Raw genomic sequence first — 20,682 nt, forward strand, 5'->3', positions numbered from 1 at the left:
ACGCATTTTTATAATGTTATAACGTAATCATATCCTGAAGGCATTAATCAGGGACAATTAAAACTAAAAATATCATGCTACTAAAAAGCTGTATAAATTGCTTTTTTAGTATACTAGTAAAATCATTGACAGCATGCCTTTATGTATGACTACAAACCAACTCAAACTTTGAAAGAGTTTGACACATTTTTTTCACCTTGCCAAATTTTAATCATTTTGTTACTGTTCATAACTTGCTCTCTACTCAGTATGATCAGTGTTTTTCATTCAAGTGAAGGAAATAAATAATTCTATAACCTGGAGAAATCTAAAGAATATAATTATAACACAATTACAAGTACCTGATATTCTTAAATCTCAACTACCAATATTTAAAATATTAAGTTTAATATAGTGCTTTGACATAATCCGTCAAATAAAACATATGCATACTTAAGGACAAGTGGTTCCAACTCTAGATGCCATTTTTTTTTTTTTTTTTTTTTTTTTTTTTGCGGTCCACAGGCCTCTCACTGTTGTGGCCTCTCCCGTTGCGGAGCACAGGCTCCGGACGCTCAGGCTCAGCGGCCATGGCTCACGGGCCTAGCCGCTCCGCGGCATGTGGGATCTTCCCGGACCGGGGCACGAACCCGTGTCCCCTGCATCAGCAGGTGGGCTCTCAACCACTGCGCCACCAGGGAAGCCCAAGATGCCATTTTTAAGATCACTTTTTTTTAGGTCTATACACTGAGGCAGTTGACAGTAAATAAGATGGTGAAAATTTTTCTCAAAAACGATTTTGTGTTTTCTAAAATCTTGATTGAAATTCAATAATAAATTTTTCATGACCTGTTTTCTGTATTAAGTATACATAAAAAAGGCAAAATGCAAAGGATAAAATCTTAAGAATTGAGGCTCTATGTCAAATACTCTAGGGTTTGAGTCCAAGCCTCGAATTTTAGCTTTGTGATCATGGGAAAGTTAGTTCTGTTTTCTAAGCCTCAGTTTTCCCAACAGTAAAATTGAGAAATCAGTCATTTTTCTTAGGAATGCTAATTAATTTAGGTAACATATTTTAAGCATAGGATGGCCTATCTGAAACATGTTAACCATTAACCATTAAACTTAGCTTTCCTATTTGTAAAATGAGGTAACAATCCCTTATGATAGAGAACTCTTGAAAGGTTAAAGGAGGTGACATAATAAAAAAATCTATGGCACAGAATAGATGCTTAACAAGTATTAAGTGTTCACTGACAATGCTGTATAAGTGTATAGTGAGCACAAGCTGTACTTCCAGATGCTTATAGTGAGAACAACTCTTAAAAACTACAAGGAGGACCTCAGGGAGTTTTCTAAATTAAGATGGTTTTTGTTTCCCAAAGCTACACTCAGCATATTTTAACATTCATACAGTGTTTAATAGCACTATTAAAATATTTTCTAATATAAACAATATTCTAATTAAATTAAAGCTTTAACAGTAAAGGATCTTAAGAAAAATATCTTAAGAATTACACTTCTCATAATAATTCCTTAAGAATTATGTATCCCAGTCTTCCCTACAACATGTCTTGCCAAAATAGAAATATTAAGTGTCTGATTTATGTTCTGGCCAGTGTCTAATAAGATATACATTAGTAGCCAAGAGCCAAAACAAGATAAGCTCAGCCTTGCTTTTATTATAAACCAAGGAAAGGTATGATTTTCCTGTCAAGAATTCATTTCTATTCAGAAGTACATAGACTGAGCACCTGGGATGCTCAATCACTATACTAGATGCTGAGGACACAGACAAGTATTGAGGAAGCTCTTTGACCACAAAGAGATTAGAAGGGGAGGGAGTGAATGGAATGCAAGTTATAAGAAAAGTATACTGAAGTCCGCCAGGTTCATGCATGGTAGAGTGAGAGACGATCCAGGAAGTCAAAAGTGTAAATTAATCAGGGTTCTGATGAATGGGTAGAGTCTGAACAGCGATACAGGGAGGAAGAACAACAAAGAAATAGCCTCTATTTGGAAATTCTAAAACAATACATTTGAACACACTAAGATCTGCAAAAATTACCAGCCTTTAAAGAAGCTCTTTTGGTTATAAATTAGTTTTTCTTCATCTGAGAATGCCCTTATTTCACCTCCATCTTCACTGACAATCCTTTCTTTCAGTATTTCAAAAAGGTGTGCTATCCTTCTGGCTTTTATGGTTTGCCATGAGAAATCTGCTGTTGTTAGAATCACTGTTCCCCTAAAAATAACAGGTTGTTTTTCCATGTCATTTTTTTCTTTGTCTTTAGCTCTCGGTTTTGATTATGATATCTCTGGCTTCAAGTATTTCTTGTTTGGAGTTTACTTGCCTTCTTGAATCTGATGATTTAAATCTTTTGCCAAATTTGAGAAGTCTTCAGTCATATTTTTTCTCTCCTTTTGTTGACTTCTGGAACCCATGACAACTGCTTTGATTTTTCCCACAGATCCCTGAGACTCTGTTCATATTTTTCCCAATCTTCTTTTCTCTGTGGTGTTCATATTAAATACTTTCTTCTGATCTATCGTTAATTGACTTTTTCCTCTGTCATCTCTATTCTATTCAGTATATCCAGAGAAATTTTTATTTTGGTTATTCTTTCCTTAATTCTAATATTTACATTTGGGTTTTCTTTATATATTCTATTTATTTGCTGAAACTTTCTATCCTTCCATTCATTTCAGGAATGCCTGCATTTACTAGTGGGAATATCTTTATAATTGATATTTTGGTCTTTGTCAGATAATTCCAAAATCTTTGCCATTTCAGAGTGGGAATCTGTTGAGTGTATTTTCCCATGCAAATTGAGATGTTCTTATGTCTTTACAGAGGGTGTAATTTTGGGTTGTATCCTAGACATTTTGAAGAATATATTAGAACACTCTCAGTCTTACTTAAATCCTACAAAGAATGCTGATTCTTTTTTTTTTTTTAGCATAAAATCAACCTAGTTGGGTTCAGGATGTACATTCCAAACTTTCAAAGCTTCTATGAGCTTTCAGTTTCATTGTCAAATTTTCACTGTCAATTTTCAAATTGATATTCAGATCGATTCTATGTGCTTGTCACCAAGGGAGCAGTCTGGGACTGAGGTAGCTCAATGGCTTAGTAGCTGATTTCTCAAAGAAATATTAGGGTCATATTCACACATACACAACTTGGAGTTGAGCAAAGGAGTTGATAAACAATTTTATAGGGTTACTTTCCCTAGCTCCTCCCTCTCCATTATCTCTCTGGTACATTCCATGTCCCTGTGTTTCTCATTTCAGTCCTGCTTCCAGAAAGTTTGGGCTCTAGTTATCTCACTAAGACGTGTACTTTTTATGACTGTATCTGCTTCTAGGTCTGAGTAATAGGAGGACAGAGACAAAAAGCAATGGGGTTTACCTTGCCCTTTTGGAATAAAAGCTCTGCAGATCAGAGAGGAAGGTTCACCTCAGATTTTTATGACTCCTACTGCTGCCACTGTTGTCCCCACTGCCACTATCACAGGATTGCTTGGCAGACAGGCCAGGAGAGAATGTAGAAACTTTTCTTAAAGGGGGGATTTCCCCTACTTTCTCTAAGCATTAAGGGACCTTTCTCTTCCTTGATTTAAACTAGAGGTATTCCCTAGAGCTTCTCTATACATGCCCTAATAACCACTTTCAAGTTTGGGCTATGCTGAGTCCAGGAGAGAGAGAGAAAAATAATAAACTCACTGCTGGTTTGGTGGTACTTCAAATTCTTGTCTTCTTCCCAATCTGCATGCTACTATTTACTTTTTAAAATCCTCAAATAGCTGTTCCATTCTCCCATGTTTAATAGCTGCATTAAATGAAAGAGAAGGGTGGAGTGTGTTTACTCCAGTGTACCTTAAACTAGATAGTACCTTAAAGTGCTAGATAGTACCTTAAACAGATAGTTTCTTCTCTGCAAAAGACAAAAAAAAAAAAAAAAACAAACCAGTAAAAACCAGCGTCTTGTAATTTAAAGATAATTACCAATGGAATTTTATTATTTTTACAATGCAAATGAAGCACCTCAATAATCGTAATATTTTCTAGGGTCATTACCATTCCAACCACTTAAAGACCAGAACTGGGAAGACTATGGCAAATGCAAAGTGACAACTTTGCTGTATCACTATATTATTTAAGTATTAAAGATGTAAACCTTTGTAATATCTGGAAAAGCACTTTCTTCTGTATAAGTTTATACAGTTTCTGCATTTTTGCCATGTAATAATTGATAATACTCTATATACCATAACAGAAGTGACCCACTAACCATTTGCATTAAAATAACACAGGTTACCTTAATATTACTACATACTAATAACTAAACAAAAAGAAAAAATGATGTATAAGGTATCAATTTTCTTCAATACTCTTATTGAAGAAAATAAATGATACAGAAAAATTTTTACTGCGATCAAGACAGGATCTTCTGATCATAAAAAGATTATTAAAATTTGATGATAGATGATATGCAGATTTTTAAAAAGTACTAAGACTTCTCACAATAACAGACATGTACCAATACATTAATGCTTGAAAGTCATGATAATCTAACTGTGGAGAGAAAGCTGGCTCAGAATAAAAGGAAGACAAATGGGATTTTTTTTTAAAGTTACCTAGGCAAGAATAACAAAAGAATAGCAAGAAGGAAAAGATTTAAAAGAATGTGTAAACAGTTTCATTTAGTCACCATTCTATCCTTAGCATCTAGAACATAATACACTTTGGGGCACAGAGTTGGTGCTCCAAAATATTAGAGAAAATTGAATAAATGAAAAAAATAAAGAGGGAGACAGAGAAGTGGAAGGAAGATCATCTGAAATGAACCAATAAAAATTGAGTAAAAAGGACAAATAAAGAAGCACAGATCATATAATCTTCTAAGTATGTTTCCAGACCTTTCAGATATCAGCATTTAGAACATGATGAGGATTATCATCCTTTTTATATCTGATATATCTGAGACTCAGACCATTATAATGTACCAATAACCAATGCTTTGTGGCTATCTGGATTGAAGAAAAGCAAGGTTGAGAAATATGGTGTGAAACCAGCTTCCAATATATGCAGCAAATTCTCATATGTTGATTTCTAGTAAGTTTAATTATTATTACTGGGGGATTAAATAATTAAATGACTAAGTTACCAAAATAATAGTTATAGCTTAAGATTTCTGAAATATGTATTTTTTAATGTATAATTTGTAATTCCAACTAACATGTAAAACTATGTCTCAAACATGTTCATTAATAATAGAGTGACGATACAGCTATTTTGCCTGGGGCATCTGTTTTATGCTTTTGTCCAAGCATAATTACTAATGATGCCCCCTTTAACTTTTCAAAGTGTCTTAGTGTGAATTGTTACCAATAGATGAAATTACAGGCCTTTATATTGCAAAGCTAGAGTCATGCCCCGGCCCAGTCTGACTGCCTTGGGTTTTTTTATTTTCTTTGCTGGAGGCCCGAAGATTGGTGCATTTTCTTATATTCCAAGCTGGTACCACCCAATTTACCTCCTTTGATGCCAGTTTTCCCCACCCCTTTTTTTCCTGCTCCACAGGGCAAGTGTTCAGATCCATATCATATTAGTGTGCTTTTGTTCATCACTAATGAGATAAGGGAAAAGAAATATTACATGTGGAGAACTTGCAAAGATTATAGGAATGTAGTAAATCCTTACAAAATCCTCTTGAAATCCTATCACTTTTCTACTATCCCATTGGGTATGATAAGTGAAAATCTCTTTGAATCTCTCCCTTAACTTCTATCCTTTAACAAACATTTTCTTGTTTCTTATTCTGCTTTCCCAGAGGGCCATAAAGTGTACTTTCATCTAAGATGCCTCATTTTCTTTCAGTTTATAAATCCCCAATTGATGTATAATAATATGCATCCTTTAGTCTGAATGCATTAGTTTCCTATTGCTGCATAACAAATTACTTAAGTAATGCAGTGACTGAAAGTACCCCCCATTTATTACTGCACAGTTCTACAGGTCAGAAGTCTGGGACGGCTTAACTCTACTGAGGGTCTCACAAGGCCAAAATCAAGATGTCATCTAGGCTGGACTCTTACCTAAAGGCTCTGGGGAAGTACTGGCTTCCAAATGCATTGAGGTTGCTGGCACAATTCAGTTCCTTGCCTCTGTTTTTTGAAGGGAGACTGTTAAGGTTAGATCTCCATATCTCAAGTTTAAATGAGGGACTGTAATTACATCTGCAAAATCCCTTCCAGCAGAGCAGTACCTAGATTAGTGATTGAGTGAATAACCAGGGTACAGGAATCTTACGAGTGTCATCTTTAGTATTCTGTGTACCACACTGAATATATTCCATTTGCATTTCTGAGAACATCTACATTAAAAACTGAGCAGCACTTCATAAAAACCTATCTCACACAAATATGGTGACTTGTGGGTACCCAAACCTGGCACTCGTTTATATAAAATTATTTACATTTAATGCTGATGCATTCTTTAAGATATTTGATAATCTCTAAATTATATGTCCCACTAGACCGAATGGGCAAGAACCCCCAATATCATCCCTAATAAATGTATCTGAACTCCCCTTGAAGACTTAATTACAGTACCAATTCATTTAGAAAGACTTGTATAATAAAGGTTAACTTCATTGTTTGCCTAGCCCAAAGAATTACAAGTTTCAAAATATTGAATATTAAACTAATATGATTTTTTTGGTAGAAAAAATATAGCTCTAACCAAAAGGGTATTAAAGTAGAGAGATGATCTCAGTAATTTCTTTAAGTATTTTCAGTCTCTGAAATTCTCTGTTCTTTAGGTACCACAATGCAAGAGAAAATGCCATGACTGCTGTTTAATGAAAATTAAGCTACTTGACAGAAATTGGCTTGACCTCTTCTCCCTATCCAATAAAAATGGTTACTTCTGCTAAAATGTGGTTTGGAGAACATACTGGTGTTTGGAAAGGGAAGTGTCTGGAGATTCTCACATGTACAGTGTTAACATAAAAGGGTTATTTAAGTATGTTTTAGTCTCTGAACATATTTCTTATTTGGCAGTTGCTTCATAGGTGGCCTGTATGTCTGTTTGACAATTTGCATGTACAGAAAATCAGAATTATTCAGAAGTGCACAGAAGAATAAACCATCATCCTAACCTGATGAAAGACAGAAGGCTTATTAATAATAATGAAGCAATAGAACGTAGGGAGAGTTAAAGCATCCCTGAATTGGAAATCTGGTGGTAAAGAATGCACAGCTTCTCCTATCAACATGTATTAAAAAATATTCATAGCTGGAAACTCATACTGATCCAACACGTACCTTTGCCAGCTCTAAGTATCTACCAATTTTCTATACTATAAAGTCCTTAAAAGGTTTCATGAAACACACACACACGTGAACAACGACTATCACCACTGATTATCAATCACTGCCAGGTTACGGAAGAATTTCACAGAGTGTTCTGCAGAATCCTGGGCTTCCATAACACCTCTTCAGTGGGTCTCCTAAGATCTTTTCAAGAGACCCACAGAGTCAAAACTGTCAACATTTGCACGGATGGTGCAAAAGCAATGGGAGGTAAAACTGCCTTCACTGTCAGTCATTTTATTTTTCACTGATATTCACTCCCAGGGGAAAAAGGCAATTTCACTTTTATATGTCCTAGATGAAGCAGTAATGTGTATTAATTTTATTAAATTTCAACTCCTGAGTATATGTATTTTTTAATATTTTATGTAACAGAAAGGAAGCATGGATAAAGCATTTCTGCCACAGACTAAAATAACATGTTGTCTCTGAGAAAAGTACTGTGAGATTGTTTGAGTTCTGAGCTGAACTCCTTGTGCTTTTCGTTGAACACCACTTTTACTTGAAAGAATGTCTGACAGACAAACAAAGGTTATTCAGATTTGTGAATGTGGTTGACACCCAAAAATGAACAAAGTGAATCTGTCACTCCAAGGAAACCAACTGATGGTAGTTTTTTTTTTTTTTTTTTTTTTTTGCCAATAATAAAATTCAAGCTTTCAACTAAAATTAGAATATTGGGAAACTTTTATCTGCTACTGTACACTTGGAAGCTTCCCAAAACTTCAGGAATTTTTCTGATGAGACAGATGGTGATACTGATGAATATGATTTATATATATATATTTATTGTATAGTGAAATGTGTCAACATATAGAAGATCTGCCTAATACAGTGAACCCATATTTTCCAACTGACCAATCAATGATTCTCTAAAATGCTATCCATAGTTAAAACATCCACTTAAAGTGTGAGATACACCAACAGATATTAATGTAACGGAGTATAAATGATTACTGATATGCATTCAGATTCTACATTGCTACAATCCACGAACCACTAAGACAATACCACTGAGTTTTAGTATACTTTCAATAAGAATATTCACAATAATCTGAAAATACTCATCCATTTTCCAACTACACATCTTTATGAGGTCAGATTTTCCTCATACACTTAAAGCAAAATAACAAATACCAACACCTTACATGCAGAAGCAGATATAAGATCCCTGTCTTCTAGATATAAAGAGATTTTCAAAAATATAAAACAAATTCATGACTTCTCGCTGTTTTTTGTTTTAACGCCAATTCTCCAAATTAGTGCCATGTGTGAGAAGTGGATTTATGTGACCAAGTGTGACTGTAGCATGTATAAAAGTATATACAATAATGCTTTAAAAGTTTTTTCTTGGACTTCCACTTCTAGCATACAAATGCTGGAATAAAAATAGCAAAAAATCTTCTTAAATGCAAGGCTCTGTATACCAGTGAGGGCCTAAAGAAAAAGAAAGGAGAAATGCAGAGTTTGGAACTGGCACTAATGTGCTTGGCTGCCTGTGGGCATTTGCCAAACTAAAATCCAAAAGGATTCCGCTTTAGCCACCACACCGAGACAAAGACAGCACCTGTCATCCAAATTGGAAAGGAAGATGTAAAACTCTCCTTATTTGCAGATGACATGTTATTAGATATAGAAAATCCTAAAGACTTCATCAAAAAACTATTAGAACTAGTAAATGAATTCAGTAAAGTTGCAGGATACAAAATTAACATACAGAAATCTGTTGTATTTATATATACTAATAGCAAACTATCAGAAAGAGAAATGAAGAAAACAATCTTATTTACAATCTCATCAGAAAGAAGAAAATAACTAGAAGTAAATTTAACCAAAGAGGTGAAAGATCTGTACTCTGAAAACTACAAGACACTGAGGAATGATATTGAAGATGACACAAACAAATGGAAAGATATACTGTGCTCATGGATTGGAAGAACATTATTAAAATGTCCACACTACCCAAAGCAATCTACAGAGTTAATGGAATCCCTATCAAAATGCCCATAGCATTTTTCACAGAACTAGAACAAACAGTCTGAAAATTTATGTGAAACCACAAAAGACCCTGAATAGCCACAGCAATCTTAAGAAAGAAGAACAAAGCTGGACATATCACATGTCCTGATTTCAAACTATATTACAAAGATACAGTAATTAAAACAGTATGGTACTGGCATAAAAACAGATACATAGATCAATGAAACAGAATAGAGAGTCCAGGTAGATCACATTAAAAGGAGTTCAGACTGACAGTTGATTTCTCAACAGCAACAATGGATACCAGAAGGCAGGTGAACTAGATCTACGATGTGCTGAAACAAAACAAAACAAAACAAAACAATATACCCAGAATATTAGGATTCTATGGTCAGTTAAAATACCTCACAAGAATGAGAATGAAATTAAAACATTTTAAGACTAACAAAACTTTAAAGGCTTGTGACCAGCACATCTTTCCTAAAGGAAATTCTAGTTCTAATACTGTTTCAGTCAGCAACAGAATATGGTCAGAAGAAAGATCTGAGTTGTAAGAAAGAATGAAGAACTAATAAAATTATAAATATGTGAGCAAGTCTAACTAAGCACTGTCTACAGAAAACCATAACAACATCTTGTGAGTTTTAAAAATTAAATGAAATTCTTAAAAATGATAATACCCTACAATCAAGGCAGGGTGTGTGAAGTGTTCTAAGCACCATGTATTCCTGAGAGAGAAGCAAGCTTAACTTTAGACTTTGATAACTTATGTTTGCATGTTTACATTTCTAGGGTAAATGTATCTTCTCAGGCTCACCTGCTGAATTCTCATCCTCTAACTGAAAATGAAAATGTCAAAATTCTTCAAAGTTTGACGCTTTACACCTTATCACCTCTATGCTCTCCCACCAGGTGATATTTTCCAGTTAAACACGACACATACACACTGTGGTTTCTTCATTCATCAAACACTGATCAATTAATGTACTCTTGACTGATGACTACTAAAGTTCTGTTACATGTCTTTAGTGCACATAGGATTATCTCAGGTATATGCCTAAGAATGGAATTAATGGTCACAGGTTATATATATGCCAGTTTTAGTAGATACTGCCAAAAGTTTTCTAGAGTGGTTATACCAATTTATGTTCCTTCCAGAAGCGTAAAAGTGTTCCACAGATTCACATTCTTTCTGCCACTTGATAATGTCAGACTTTTAATTTTATCAATCTCATTGGTAGAAATCTTTTAATATGAATGTGTATTTCCCTTATTACTAATGAGGTTGATATCTTTTCTTTTTTAAAAAATTCACCCTTGATGTATTCTCTTCTAAAAATGGTGGTTAACTTTTTTATCCTAGGCGGTTATCGTTCTTGCCCTACATTAGTACCCCCCTTATCCATCAGGGATATGTTCTAGACACCCAGTGGATGCCTGAAATCACAAATAGTACCAAACCCTATATATATACTATGTTTTTCCCCTATACATATGTACCTATGATAAGGTTTAATTTATAAATTAGGCACTGTAAGACATTAACAATAATAAGAACAACTATAACAATACCCTGTAATAAAACTTATGAACATGTGATCTCTCTCTCTCTCAAACATTTTATTGCACAAGTTTAATGCCTTTTCCATCTTAACTAAGCTTTTATTATGCTCTGTGGCCATAACTTTAGCAGTTTGAGGTGCGACAGCAAAACAAGTATGAATCTCTTTTTCCTTCTTCACAATTTCATGGATACAAGACTAGTTCTTACTGGAGATCTTAGCAACCTCAGCACATGATTTCTTTCTGTTCTTATCAAGTCCAGAACTTTCACCTTTTCACTTAAAGGAAGCACTTAATGGCTTCTCTTTGGCATATCCATATTGGCAGCATCACAACTCTTGTGCTTTGGGGTCAGTTATTAAGTGAAATGAGGGTTACTTGAACACAGGCACCGCAATACTTCAGCAGTCGACCTGATAACCAAGCTGGCTAATAAGTGGCTAACACTGGAGGAAGGAATGATTGAGGTCCCAGGTGGGACAGAACAAGGTGGTGGGAGATTTCATCACGCTACTCAGAATGATGTGCAGTTTTAAACTTCCAAATTGTTTATTTCTGATATTTTCCATTCATTATTTTGGACCTTGGATGACTGAAGTAACTGAAACTGCAGAAAGTGAAACCTCGGATAAGGGGGACACTGTATTTAGCATGTCTATCTGCTTGTTTATTTCTTACTGATTTAGGGAAGTTGGTTTTTTTTTTTTTTTTAATTTACTTTTGGCTGTGTTGGGTCTTTGTAGCTGCGTACGGGCTTTCTCTAGTTGCAGTGAGCGGGGGCTACTCTTTGTTGTGGTGCCTGGGCTTCTCACTGCGGTGGCTTCTCTTGTTGTGGAGCACGGGCTCTATAGTGTGTGGGCTTCAGTAGTTGTGGCGCACGGGCTCAGTAGTTGTGGCTCGCGGGCTCAGTAGTTGTAGTTCACGGGCTCTAGAGCGCGGGTTCAGTAGTTGTGGTGCACGGGCTTAGTTGCTCCACAGTATGTGGGATCTTCCCGGACCAGGGCTTGAATCCGTGTCCCCTGCGTTGGCAGGTAGATATTAACAACTGCGCCACCAGGGAAGTCCCAGAGAAGTTGTTTTTATACTCTGGGTTCCAATACTTTGTTGGTTACATGTGTTGCAATTATTATAGAACACTAATTCCAAGATTCACATTATTTCACATTGTGATACATCTTAAAATAATGTCTTACAATTAGAATTCATCATATTTTTTCTTTAGAAAAAAGAAACATAAAATAATGGCATATCTTGAAATTAATGACAATGAAGTCACCTTAAAAAATCCATGAGATATGGTGTCTTCTCCCTGAGAGAAGCTTGGTTTCTTCTTCTACTGTCAATATGATGTCTTATGATAGAACTTTTCAATATAAATACAGTTGAATTCATTAAGCATTTCCTTCATGATTAGCATTTTTGTGTCCTTTTTCAGAAATTTGTCTCTATCTCAAAAATATAAAATTATATTTTTATATTTTCTGTTCTAAATTTAAAAAATTTAAACCATATGGAATTCGTTTCAACTTTTTTCCATCTGAATGACTATCTTAATATCATGTTCCTCCTTTTCCAGTGCTCATTTCCCAAATATGTGCAACTGCATTGTCCTATTTATTATAGACCATATCTTGATACCTAATAGGGAAGATTTCCTCTCCATATTCTTCCTTCACTAGTCTCTTGGCAATTCTTAGGCCTATGCTCCTCCATATAACATTTAGAATCAGCCTTTCAATTTTCCTCCATAATTTGTTAGAATTTTTAAAGAAATATTTTGTATCAACAGATCAATTTGAGGGAAATGGATATTTGTATCATCTTTAGTCTTTCAGACCGTAAATACACTTTATCTTTTCATTGAGTCAGGTCTTCTTCACTGAATTTCAAACTAGTTCAATAATTTTCTCCATATGTCTTAGATATTTGTTATTATATTATATATTCCAAATAATTTTATTTTTTGTGTATTTTTAAATATATTTCATAGAATTTTTAAATAAAATGTGTCACTGCCAATTGCTGGCATATAAAATGCAATTGGTTATTCAATATTGATTTGCTATCTAACCACCTAACTCTTCCATTAATTTTAACAATTAACTCTATATTCTCTACTTTTTTAAATGTAGACAATCATAACGTCCACATCATTTTAAGGCCTAAAAGTTCCAATGCACCGTTGAACAGAAATAGAGAAAATAGAGTCCTGTCCTTGTTTCTGATTTCAAAAGGGATGCTTTTAATGCTCCACTATTTAAAAAAATATATTCATATATTTTTTGTAAATATCTTTAACCTGGTTAATAAAGTTCCTACTTTGTCCTATTTTGCCAAGAGTTTTGAATTGCTTGAAAGATATTTTCTTTATCCATTGTGATGATCATATGGTTTTTATCTTTAATTGGACTACAGAGTTACATTTTAAGATTTTCTAATGTTAAAATACCCCTGTATTTCCAGAATAAATATCAAATAAAATAACCCTACTTGGTTATTTAAAAAATACATTGTGAGATAATATCTGCTAGTATTTGATTTAGAATTCTTTCTTTTATTTCCTGAGTGAGAATGGCTTATTATTTTTCCTTCTTACACTGTCCGCTTTAGAATATGGTAAGATATTTATATGGTTTGAATTCACCTTTTTCTATTCTCTAAAATAGCTTGTATAATATTGGAATGATCGGTTTTCTGGAATTTTAGTAGAAATCATCTGTGAAATCATCAGGGTTTTGCATTTTCTTGGAAAGATTTTAATGGACTGATTAGATTTCGTAAATTGTTAGTGGATGATATAGGCTATTTTTTTGTCTAGTCTCTCAGCTAGAAATGGCCAACTATAATTAATCATGTTTGTTAGCATAGCCCCAGTTCATTGCTCCTTATATATATTTATATAACATGATCCAAATTTTAGTGTTTTATCTAATCCCAAAGACTTCACCAGTTCTTAAAACTATTGAGGCAGAATTTTTGAACCCACAGTCTAAAGATTTAAGAATACCATGTTTCCTTAGTCCTTCTCCGTAAGTTATGGGAGGGAGTAATTAATTATTGGAAAGTATATTGCTTTTCTATGGTTGCTTTTATCAAAAATATCACAAATTTAGTGGCTTAAAACACCCAAACTTGTTATCTTACAATTCTCTACACTAGAAGTTTGACCCAGATCCCACTGGCTAAAATCAATGTATCATGAGGCTGTCTGTGCTTCCTCTGAAGGCTCTAGTGGAGAATCTGTTTCCTTGCTTTTTCCATGTTCTAGATATTTCTTCATCTGGGGCTCCCTGACTCCATCCTCAAAACCAGTAATGACAAGTTGAATCCTTCTCACATCACATCTCTCTGTGCTTTTCTTCAGTAATCATATCTCTCTCCAACTATGAGCTTTTCTGCCTCCCTCTCCCCCTTTTGAGGACGCTTGTGATTACATTGGGAATACCAGACTTCCTAGGATAATCTCCCTATTTTAAAGTCAGTTGACTAGGAGCCTTAGTTCCACTTGCAAACTTCATTTCTCTTTGCTATGTAACCTAACATATTCCCAGGTTCCAGGTCCATTAGGACATGAACATCTTCAGGGACCATTATTCTGCCAGCCACAGAAAGTAAGGCAACTTCACTAGCAATACCAGTAGTAATAGTTGGGACTTGCATCTGGAATTATACTTTATTTCTCTTTCAATTTAAGGATAGCACCATAGTTCGTCCAAACCTAAGATTAAAAAACTTTGACTGAAACTATGACACAATTCTAATAGGCCACTGATTAAAAAAATAATCTCAATTTTAGGTATGTTAAAAGGTGAACACACATATGTTTGAGAATTGATATTTTGCTGATTAAAACATTTAATAGCATTTTTTTCCTCCCAGTATCTATATACTTACCTACTAATCTGCCTAACTAAAACAACAGGAAAGAATCTGCTTGAGGAGGTGGTAAAACAACTTTTACTTTTTACCCTCTAAACAGCTTTTCAAACATAAGCTTAATAAATAAGTGTAACTTATCAACTGAAACATTTATTTATAATATTTCATAGCACTGATACAGCCTGGCTCATTTAAAATGCACATATCTTTTGCATCAGTAAACAAGCAAAATATCCTATTGTTTCAAATTTTAAATGCTGGTAAGTAAAAGTTACTTCCAAGCTTATAGTTGCTATTTCTTTATATACTTTAATATACATAATTTTATTCTAAAACTTCATTCAAAGATATTTTTCTCACCTTCAGATTTCTAGTTGTATTGTCCTCGATTAACAAATGCATCATGTTATAAAGGAAAGCTGCCTCTCATTATAGTAAGATCTGAGACAGAGGTTAGCACCATGTGGCATCTACTAACAGTGATGCTGGACAAATGTGCAACTTCTCTGCAGGGAGTAAAAGGATGTGATAGAAACTAGTGCCTACTGAGTGCCAATTAAAAACTCTCGCCTTTGTGAGGTTAATAACATAGGCTCTAGTTTAAAGGTGAGCAATTCAAACTTTCAAGGTGTTAAAGAAAGTGCCCACATTCATGTAGGTAATAAATAGCAGAACACTGATTTAAATCTAGATGTCTGACTTCAAAATTGATGCTCTGTTCTGTTTCAGAGTTTCCTTCATCTGTAAAGCAGTAATGATAACAAAACTAGAGAGTTTCAGAAAATAAATGAGAAAATGCCCATGAAAGTGTTGCTCAAGTTACAATGTGCAGTATAAGTATTACATTGCCTTTAAAATATAGGCATTTCTCTCCATTTACAATTCAAATTAACAACCTAAATTCAAAGCTTTTAACTGTTGTCCTTCCCCTCTCACTACACGTAGGAGAGTAGGGGAAATTTTCATGGTAAAGTAACCATTCAGGCCCATATTATCCAAACGAATAAATACTAAATCCAATTCTTTCCTTTCTCCTTCCTCTATTTCAGTATTTTCACTATAGTATCCAACGTGAAATGGACTGACTTCACATCAGAAATAGATAAAAGAAGAAAGAAGTGACATATGAACTTAAGCATCTGACAAAAAAACAACCCATAATATTACATGAGGAGATTTAAAAATGTGTGTTAATAGATATTCAATTGATTTAAGCTCTAAATCTCTTCTGTTTTGTTATGCTAGAGATTGAGAGCTGTTAAGATGACCAGTAGGCTACACATGCTTATTTAATTTGGAGGACAAATCACAGAGCAGTTTATCAGCACTCTCTTAATAAGAGTGGGTATTATTAATATTGCCCCATATTCCTCTTCTCTTATAAAAGAGTATATGAGTATCAGGGAAGATCTATGCCTTAGGCTGCAAGCTACAGAAATGAAAACTTTAAATTGGCTTAAATAATAAGGATATTTATTGGCTTACACACAGAAGCCTAAAGGTTAGACTGGGTCCAAGGTGTGGAGGATGCCGTAATTCAACAATGTCATTGAGGATAAAGGCACCCTGCATCTCTCCATTCTGAAGTGTATGAATTCAGATTCATCTGAAGGCTAGTTTCCTTTGTGATTATAGTAATCATGGTTGCATCCTTTCTTGTTTACACGCAGTGGGGACAGACATGACCAAGCTTCAACCATGAAAAATGTTTCTTTCTTCAGCTTCATGAAGCAGACATAGGTTACAGGTCGCATGTCCCAACCATAGCAATGCCATATGCAGACTGGTTTAGGCCTGAGGTTCTGAAACGATCCCTTTGATAGGTCTGGACGAATCATGACCCAACTGTAGAGGAGTATCCTTTTCTACCTGGCATCACGGCTGCACAGTGGTGGATGCATGAGTGATAGGGTGGCAACTGCCATGTCTACTTCACACAAATGTCTTTATAAATCTTACCAATGTATTATGTCTCTAGGCATAAGCATGGCTCGTGTGAAAAGAAGATTTTTTGTGTGGGGACAGGGATTGGGATAAAGAGACTACTCTTCTGATTTGGTTGTTAGAGGTTTTCATTTAATGTCCCCTAAAGAAATATCTCAGATTTTTACTCTGCTCAAGACTAAATATGAAAAAAGACGCTTGTCTCATATTTGGGATGAGAAAAAGAAATGCCACAAGATACGGAGGGGAAAACTAGGATTTAGTGATGCCAGAGAAGACCTTGAGAATCTAAGCACTCAGAAACACAGAGAGATCTCAGAAAGGGCACTGGACTTTCCACATCCTATGCTATAATATTTAAAGCTAGTTTTTATCAAGCTCTTAATGGACAAGATGAACAGAGCTGGGGACTGATTACACCACTTTGCTACCGAACCATATACATTCTACTTATACTAATAATTCCAAATATACCAAGCTACCTCATTATTCAAATGTGCTTCAACCCAGAAAATGTTTTACAGCATGAATATGCATGTTATTTTCAATTAGAAGATTTAGCAAGATATAAAACATAGTCATAGTCAAAAAGAAATTGGTTCGCCTCACATTAGTAACTGTTTTCTTAGTCCACGCATCCATGCTGTAAAGAGGTGGTGAAAGTCCATAATTATGGAAGATATTGCCCGAGTTGCTGATTTCTCTCAGATGCTCTACTAAGGCAAGAAGTTGATCTGTCTATATTAAGAGAAGGCTTTAGGGGCAACATAGTTGTGTAAGTAGAGGAAAAGGTAATTATTTTGAGACAAGCTTTATTGGTAATCAAATGCTTCCATGGTTAGGTTGATTAAAGCTATATATCAAGATTTAATTTCTGAAGATTCAGGCAAGAAGACAACAAAACTGCAGGAAGCAAGTTAGGTAACATTAGGAAGATCATCCCTAAATCAATTCAGCTTTTCCTTAGGTGTCCAGCTCATTTTATTCTTACAGTCCCTTCTAAATGAAACATTCCTTTGATTCCATCATCACCTGCTTCATACTACTATAACTATTTTCCACTTATTATCTCAGATTTAATCATCTGAGGAGGCTGGTGAGAACTTAAGTTAACAGAACTAGTTAGAATTACATTTTTAAGCACCAGTGGTACTTAATTTATTCTGTTTTTGCCACTTTTTAATTGTTCGCCTCACAAGGAATAAATGACACCTCAACGATGGTTAAGTTAAAATACTCACTATATTAATGAACCCCACATGACACATCAAAACCAGATCATGACTCTTAAATGTACCTTACCAATAACCCAATACTAATACCTTATTAAAACTATACAGGGGGGCTTCCCTGGTGGCGCAGTGGTTGAGAGTCCGCCTGCCCATGCAGGGGACACGGGTTCGTGCCCCGGTCTGGGAGGATCCCACGTGCCGCGGAGCGGCTGGGCCCGTGAGCCATGGCCGCTGGGCCTGTGTGTCCGGAGCCTGTGCTCCGCAACGGGAGAGGCCACAACAGTGAGAGGCCCACATACCGCAAAAAAAAAAAAAACAAAAAAAAACAAAACTGTACAGGGACTTCCCTGGTGGTCCAGAGGTTAAGACTCCACGCCCCTCTCCATGCAGGGGGCGCGGGTTCGATCCCTGGTAGGGGAACTAATATCCCACATTCTGCGCAGCGCGGCCCAAAAATAAAAAAAACATAAGACACTATACATATATATAGTGTCTTAAGACTAAACATATATATAAATAGTTATATAATTTTATCTATTTACAGTTTTAGCTATCTATCTGTTTAGATAGGTAAATTTATATACATGCATTTATTTTAGCATTAATGTGGCATTTTCTCAAAATTAAGAACTGTGGTTCATGGATCCTACTGGCTATATGGTTACATTTTAGGGATTTTAGATATCCAGGACAAAATATAGAAAATTTGCTACTTTATGTACAGAAAATCCTCATTTGTCAGGCAAATTAGATGGACTTTCTTTCACAGTCTGCAAAGAACTTCAAATGTATAACTCAAAAACAAATCCATTAGCCTGAAAAAGGCCAATCCTACTGAGGTTAACATATTGTGCCTCAGTTTATGAATAATAATGTAATTTTATTGAATCCATGGGTATATTTCTGGGGAAAAAACACAAAAAAGACATCGTGATATTCTTAAAGCATCGTTTAAACTTTTCTCCAATATATAGTACATACATGTCTTCAGGCTCTTTCATTAATAACTGAAGTGGTGACAAACATATAGGTTGAAAATATATATCACTGACATTCTAAAAGTGTTTCATTCAAACTAGCACTTTCAAATAATTTTCTATATTTAAACAAATGATGTGTTCAATTCCCCAGGTATCCTCCAAACTGTAAAAATTTTTATGTACACTTACCAACAGTATCACATGGTTCATCTTTGTGTACACAGAAATCTTTCCTAGAAAGAAAAATAGAAAATATTGTTTCTTCCACAGAGTATGTGACTGACTCATTTTTAATAGTTATAATGAATAATTGAACCATACTCTTTATCTCTAAGAATTTAATAAAACTGAAAATAAGATTAACTAATTTTAATTCTAAGAAAATGTGAGAATTAAATTGTTATGATAATTTTTACCTGATACAATCCTAAAACATTATGTCCTATTTCCTATACAATATTTCATAAAACTTCCATCTTGTTTTGAATTTTATAGTCTTTCATTGTTTTATTACAAGAAAAATATCTGGTGTAGGGACATGGTTTTCTGTTTGAAGAATATTGTTAAGATCCCTACTTCACATGACATAAAAATTTCCAAATTGAAGATTTAAATGTAAGAAATACAATTTAAAACAACATAACATTTTATATCTTAAGACTAGCAACAGACTGATAATTTTAATAAAGGCATGAGGAAATTAGCATTTTTACATAGGTGGGATATCACCATGAATAAAATTCTATAATTTTCTCTTTATTTAACTACCATATCTTGGAGAGCATTCCCTAACTAGCTATGAGCTTTAAAGGGAAACTATATGAAAGCAGAACTTTTAATCTACCTTTTACTAGCTTTGTGACCTTAGGGAATTTACTTAACCTTCTTGTGTCTCATTCACTTCACCTAAAAAATAGAGGTAATAATGATATCTATTTACCACACAGATTTATTGTACAGCTTAGATGATTTAACATGTATAAAACACTTAAAACATAGGTTTTCTGTGTGGTTTGAATGAGTTAACACATACAAAGCATTTTAAAAAATGCCAGGCACATAGAAAGCTCTCAAGTCAGTTGTTGATGTTTCTGCTGCTTTTTGTTGTTGCTGTTGCTTCTATTCCTGTGCCATAATTTAAGCAATTTCCTAGTAATGAGCATTTAGGTTCTATAGAATTTTTACTATTACAAACAATATGACAATTTGTGTGTGAAGGAGAAAGGAAAAAACTATTTTTATTCCTCTATTATAGCCATCTGAATGCCATTCCAAAATGAAAAATAACTTTAATTTTTAAAATTTTATTTATTTATGTCTACATTGGGTCTTCTTTGCTGCACATGGGGTTTCTCTAGTTGCGGCGTGTGGTCTTCTCATTGCGGTGGCTTCTCTTGTTGTGAAGCACGGGCTCTAGGCATGCGGGCTTTAGTAGTTGTGGCTCTCAGGCTCAGTAGTTGTGGCTCGTGGGCTCTAGAGCGCAGGCTCAGTAATTGTGGCACATGGGCTTAGCTGCTCCACAGTATGTGGGATCTCCCCAGATCAGGGCTCAAACCCGTGTCCCCTGCATTGGCAGGCGGATTCTTAACCACTGCGCCACCAGGGAAGTCCCAAAAAATAACTTTAAAAATTAAGTGTAGGGCCTCCCTGGTGGCGCAGTGGTTGAGAGTCCGCTGCCGATGCAGGGGACACGGGTTCGTGTCCCGGTCCGGGAGGATCCCACATGCTGCGGAGCGGCTGGGCCCG

At 35.0% G+C, this 20,682-nt stretch overlaps 1 protein-coding gene across 1 annotated transcript in view; it reads right to left on the bottom strand.

The window, feature by feature from the left end:
• ADAMTS19 (ADAM metallopeptidase with thrombospondin type 1 motif 19) overlaps positions 1-20,682 on the bottom strand; it is a gene marked incomplete at its 5' end in the record, with an annotated part of 282,396 nt that overhangs the window by 171,564 nt on the left and 90,150 nt on the right. The window contains one exon of the mRNA XM_082623301.1: positions 19,126-19,169. Coding sequence (XP_082479427.1) covers positions 19,126-19,169 — 44 coding nt within the window. The remainder of the gene's footprint in view (positions 1-19,125; positions 19,170-20,682) is intronic.

This window comes from Mesoplodon mirus (assembly GCF_964341445.2).
Source record: "Mesoplodon mirus genome assembly, chromosome: 5".
NCBI classification, from domain to species: domain Eukaryota; kingdom Metazoa; phylum Chordata; class Mammalia; order Artiodactyla; family Ziphiidae; genus Mesoplodon; species Mesoplodon mirus.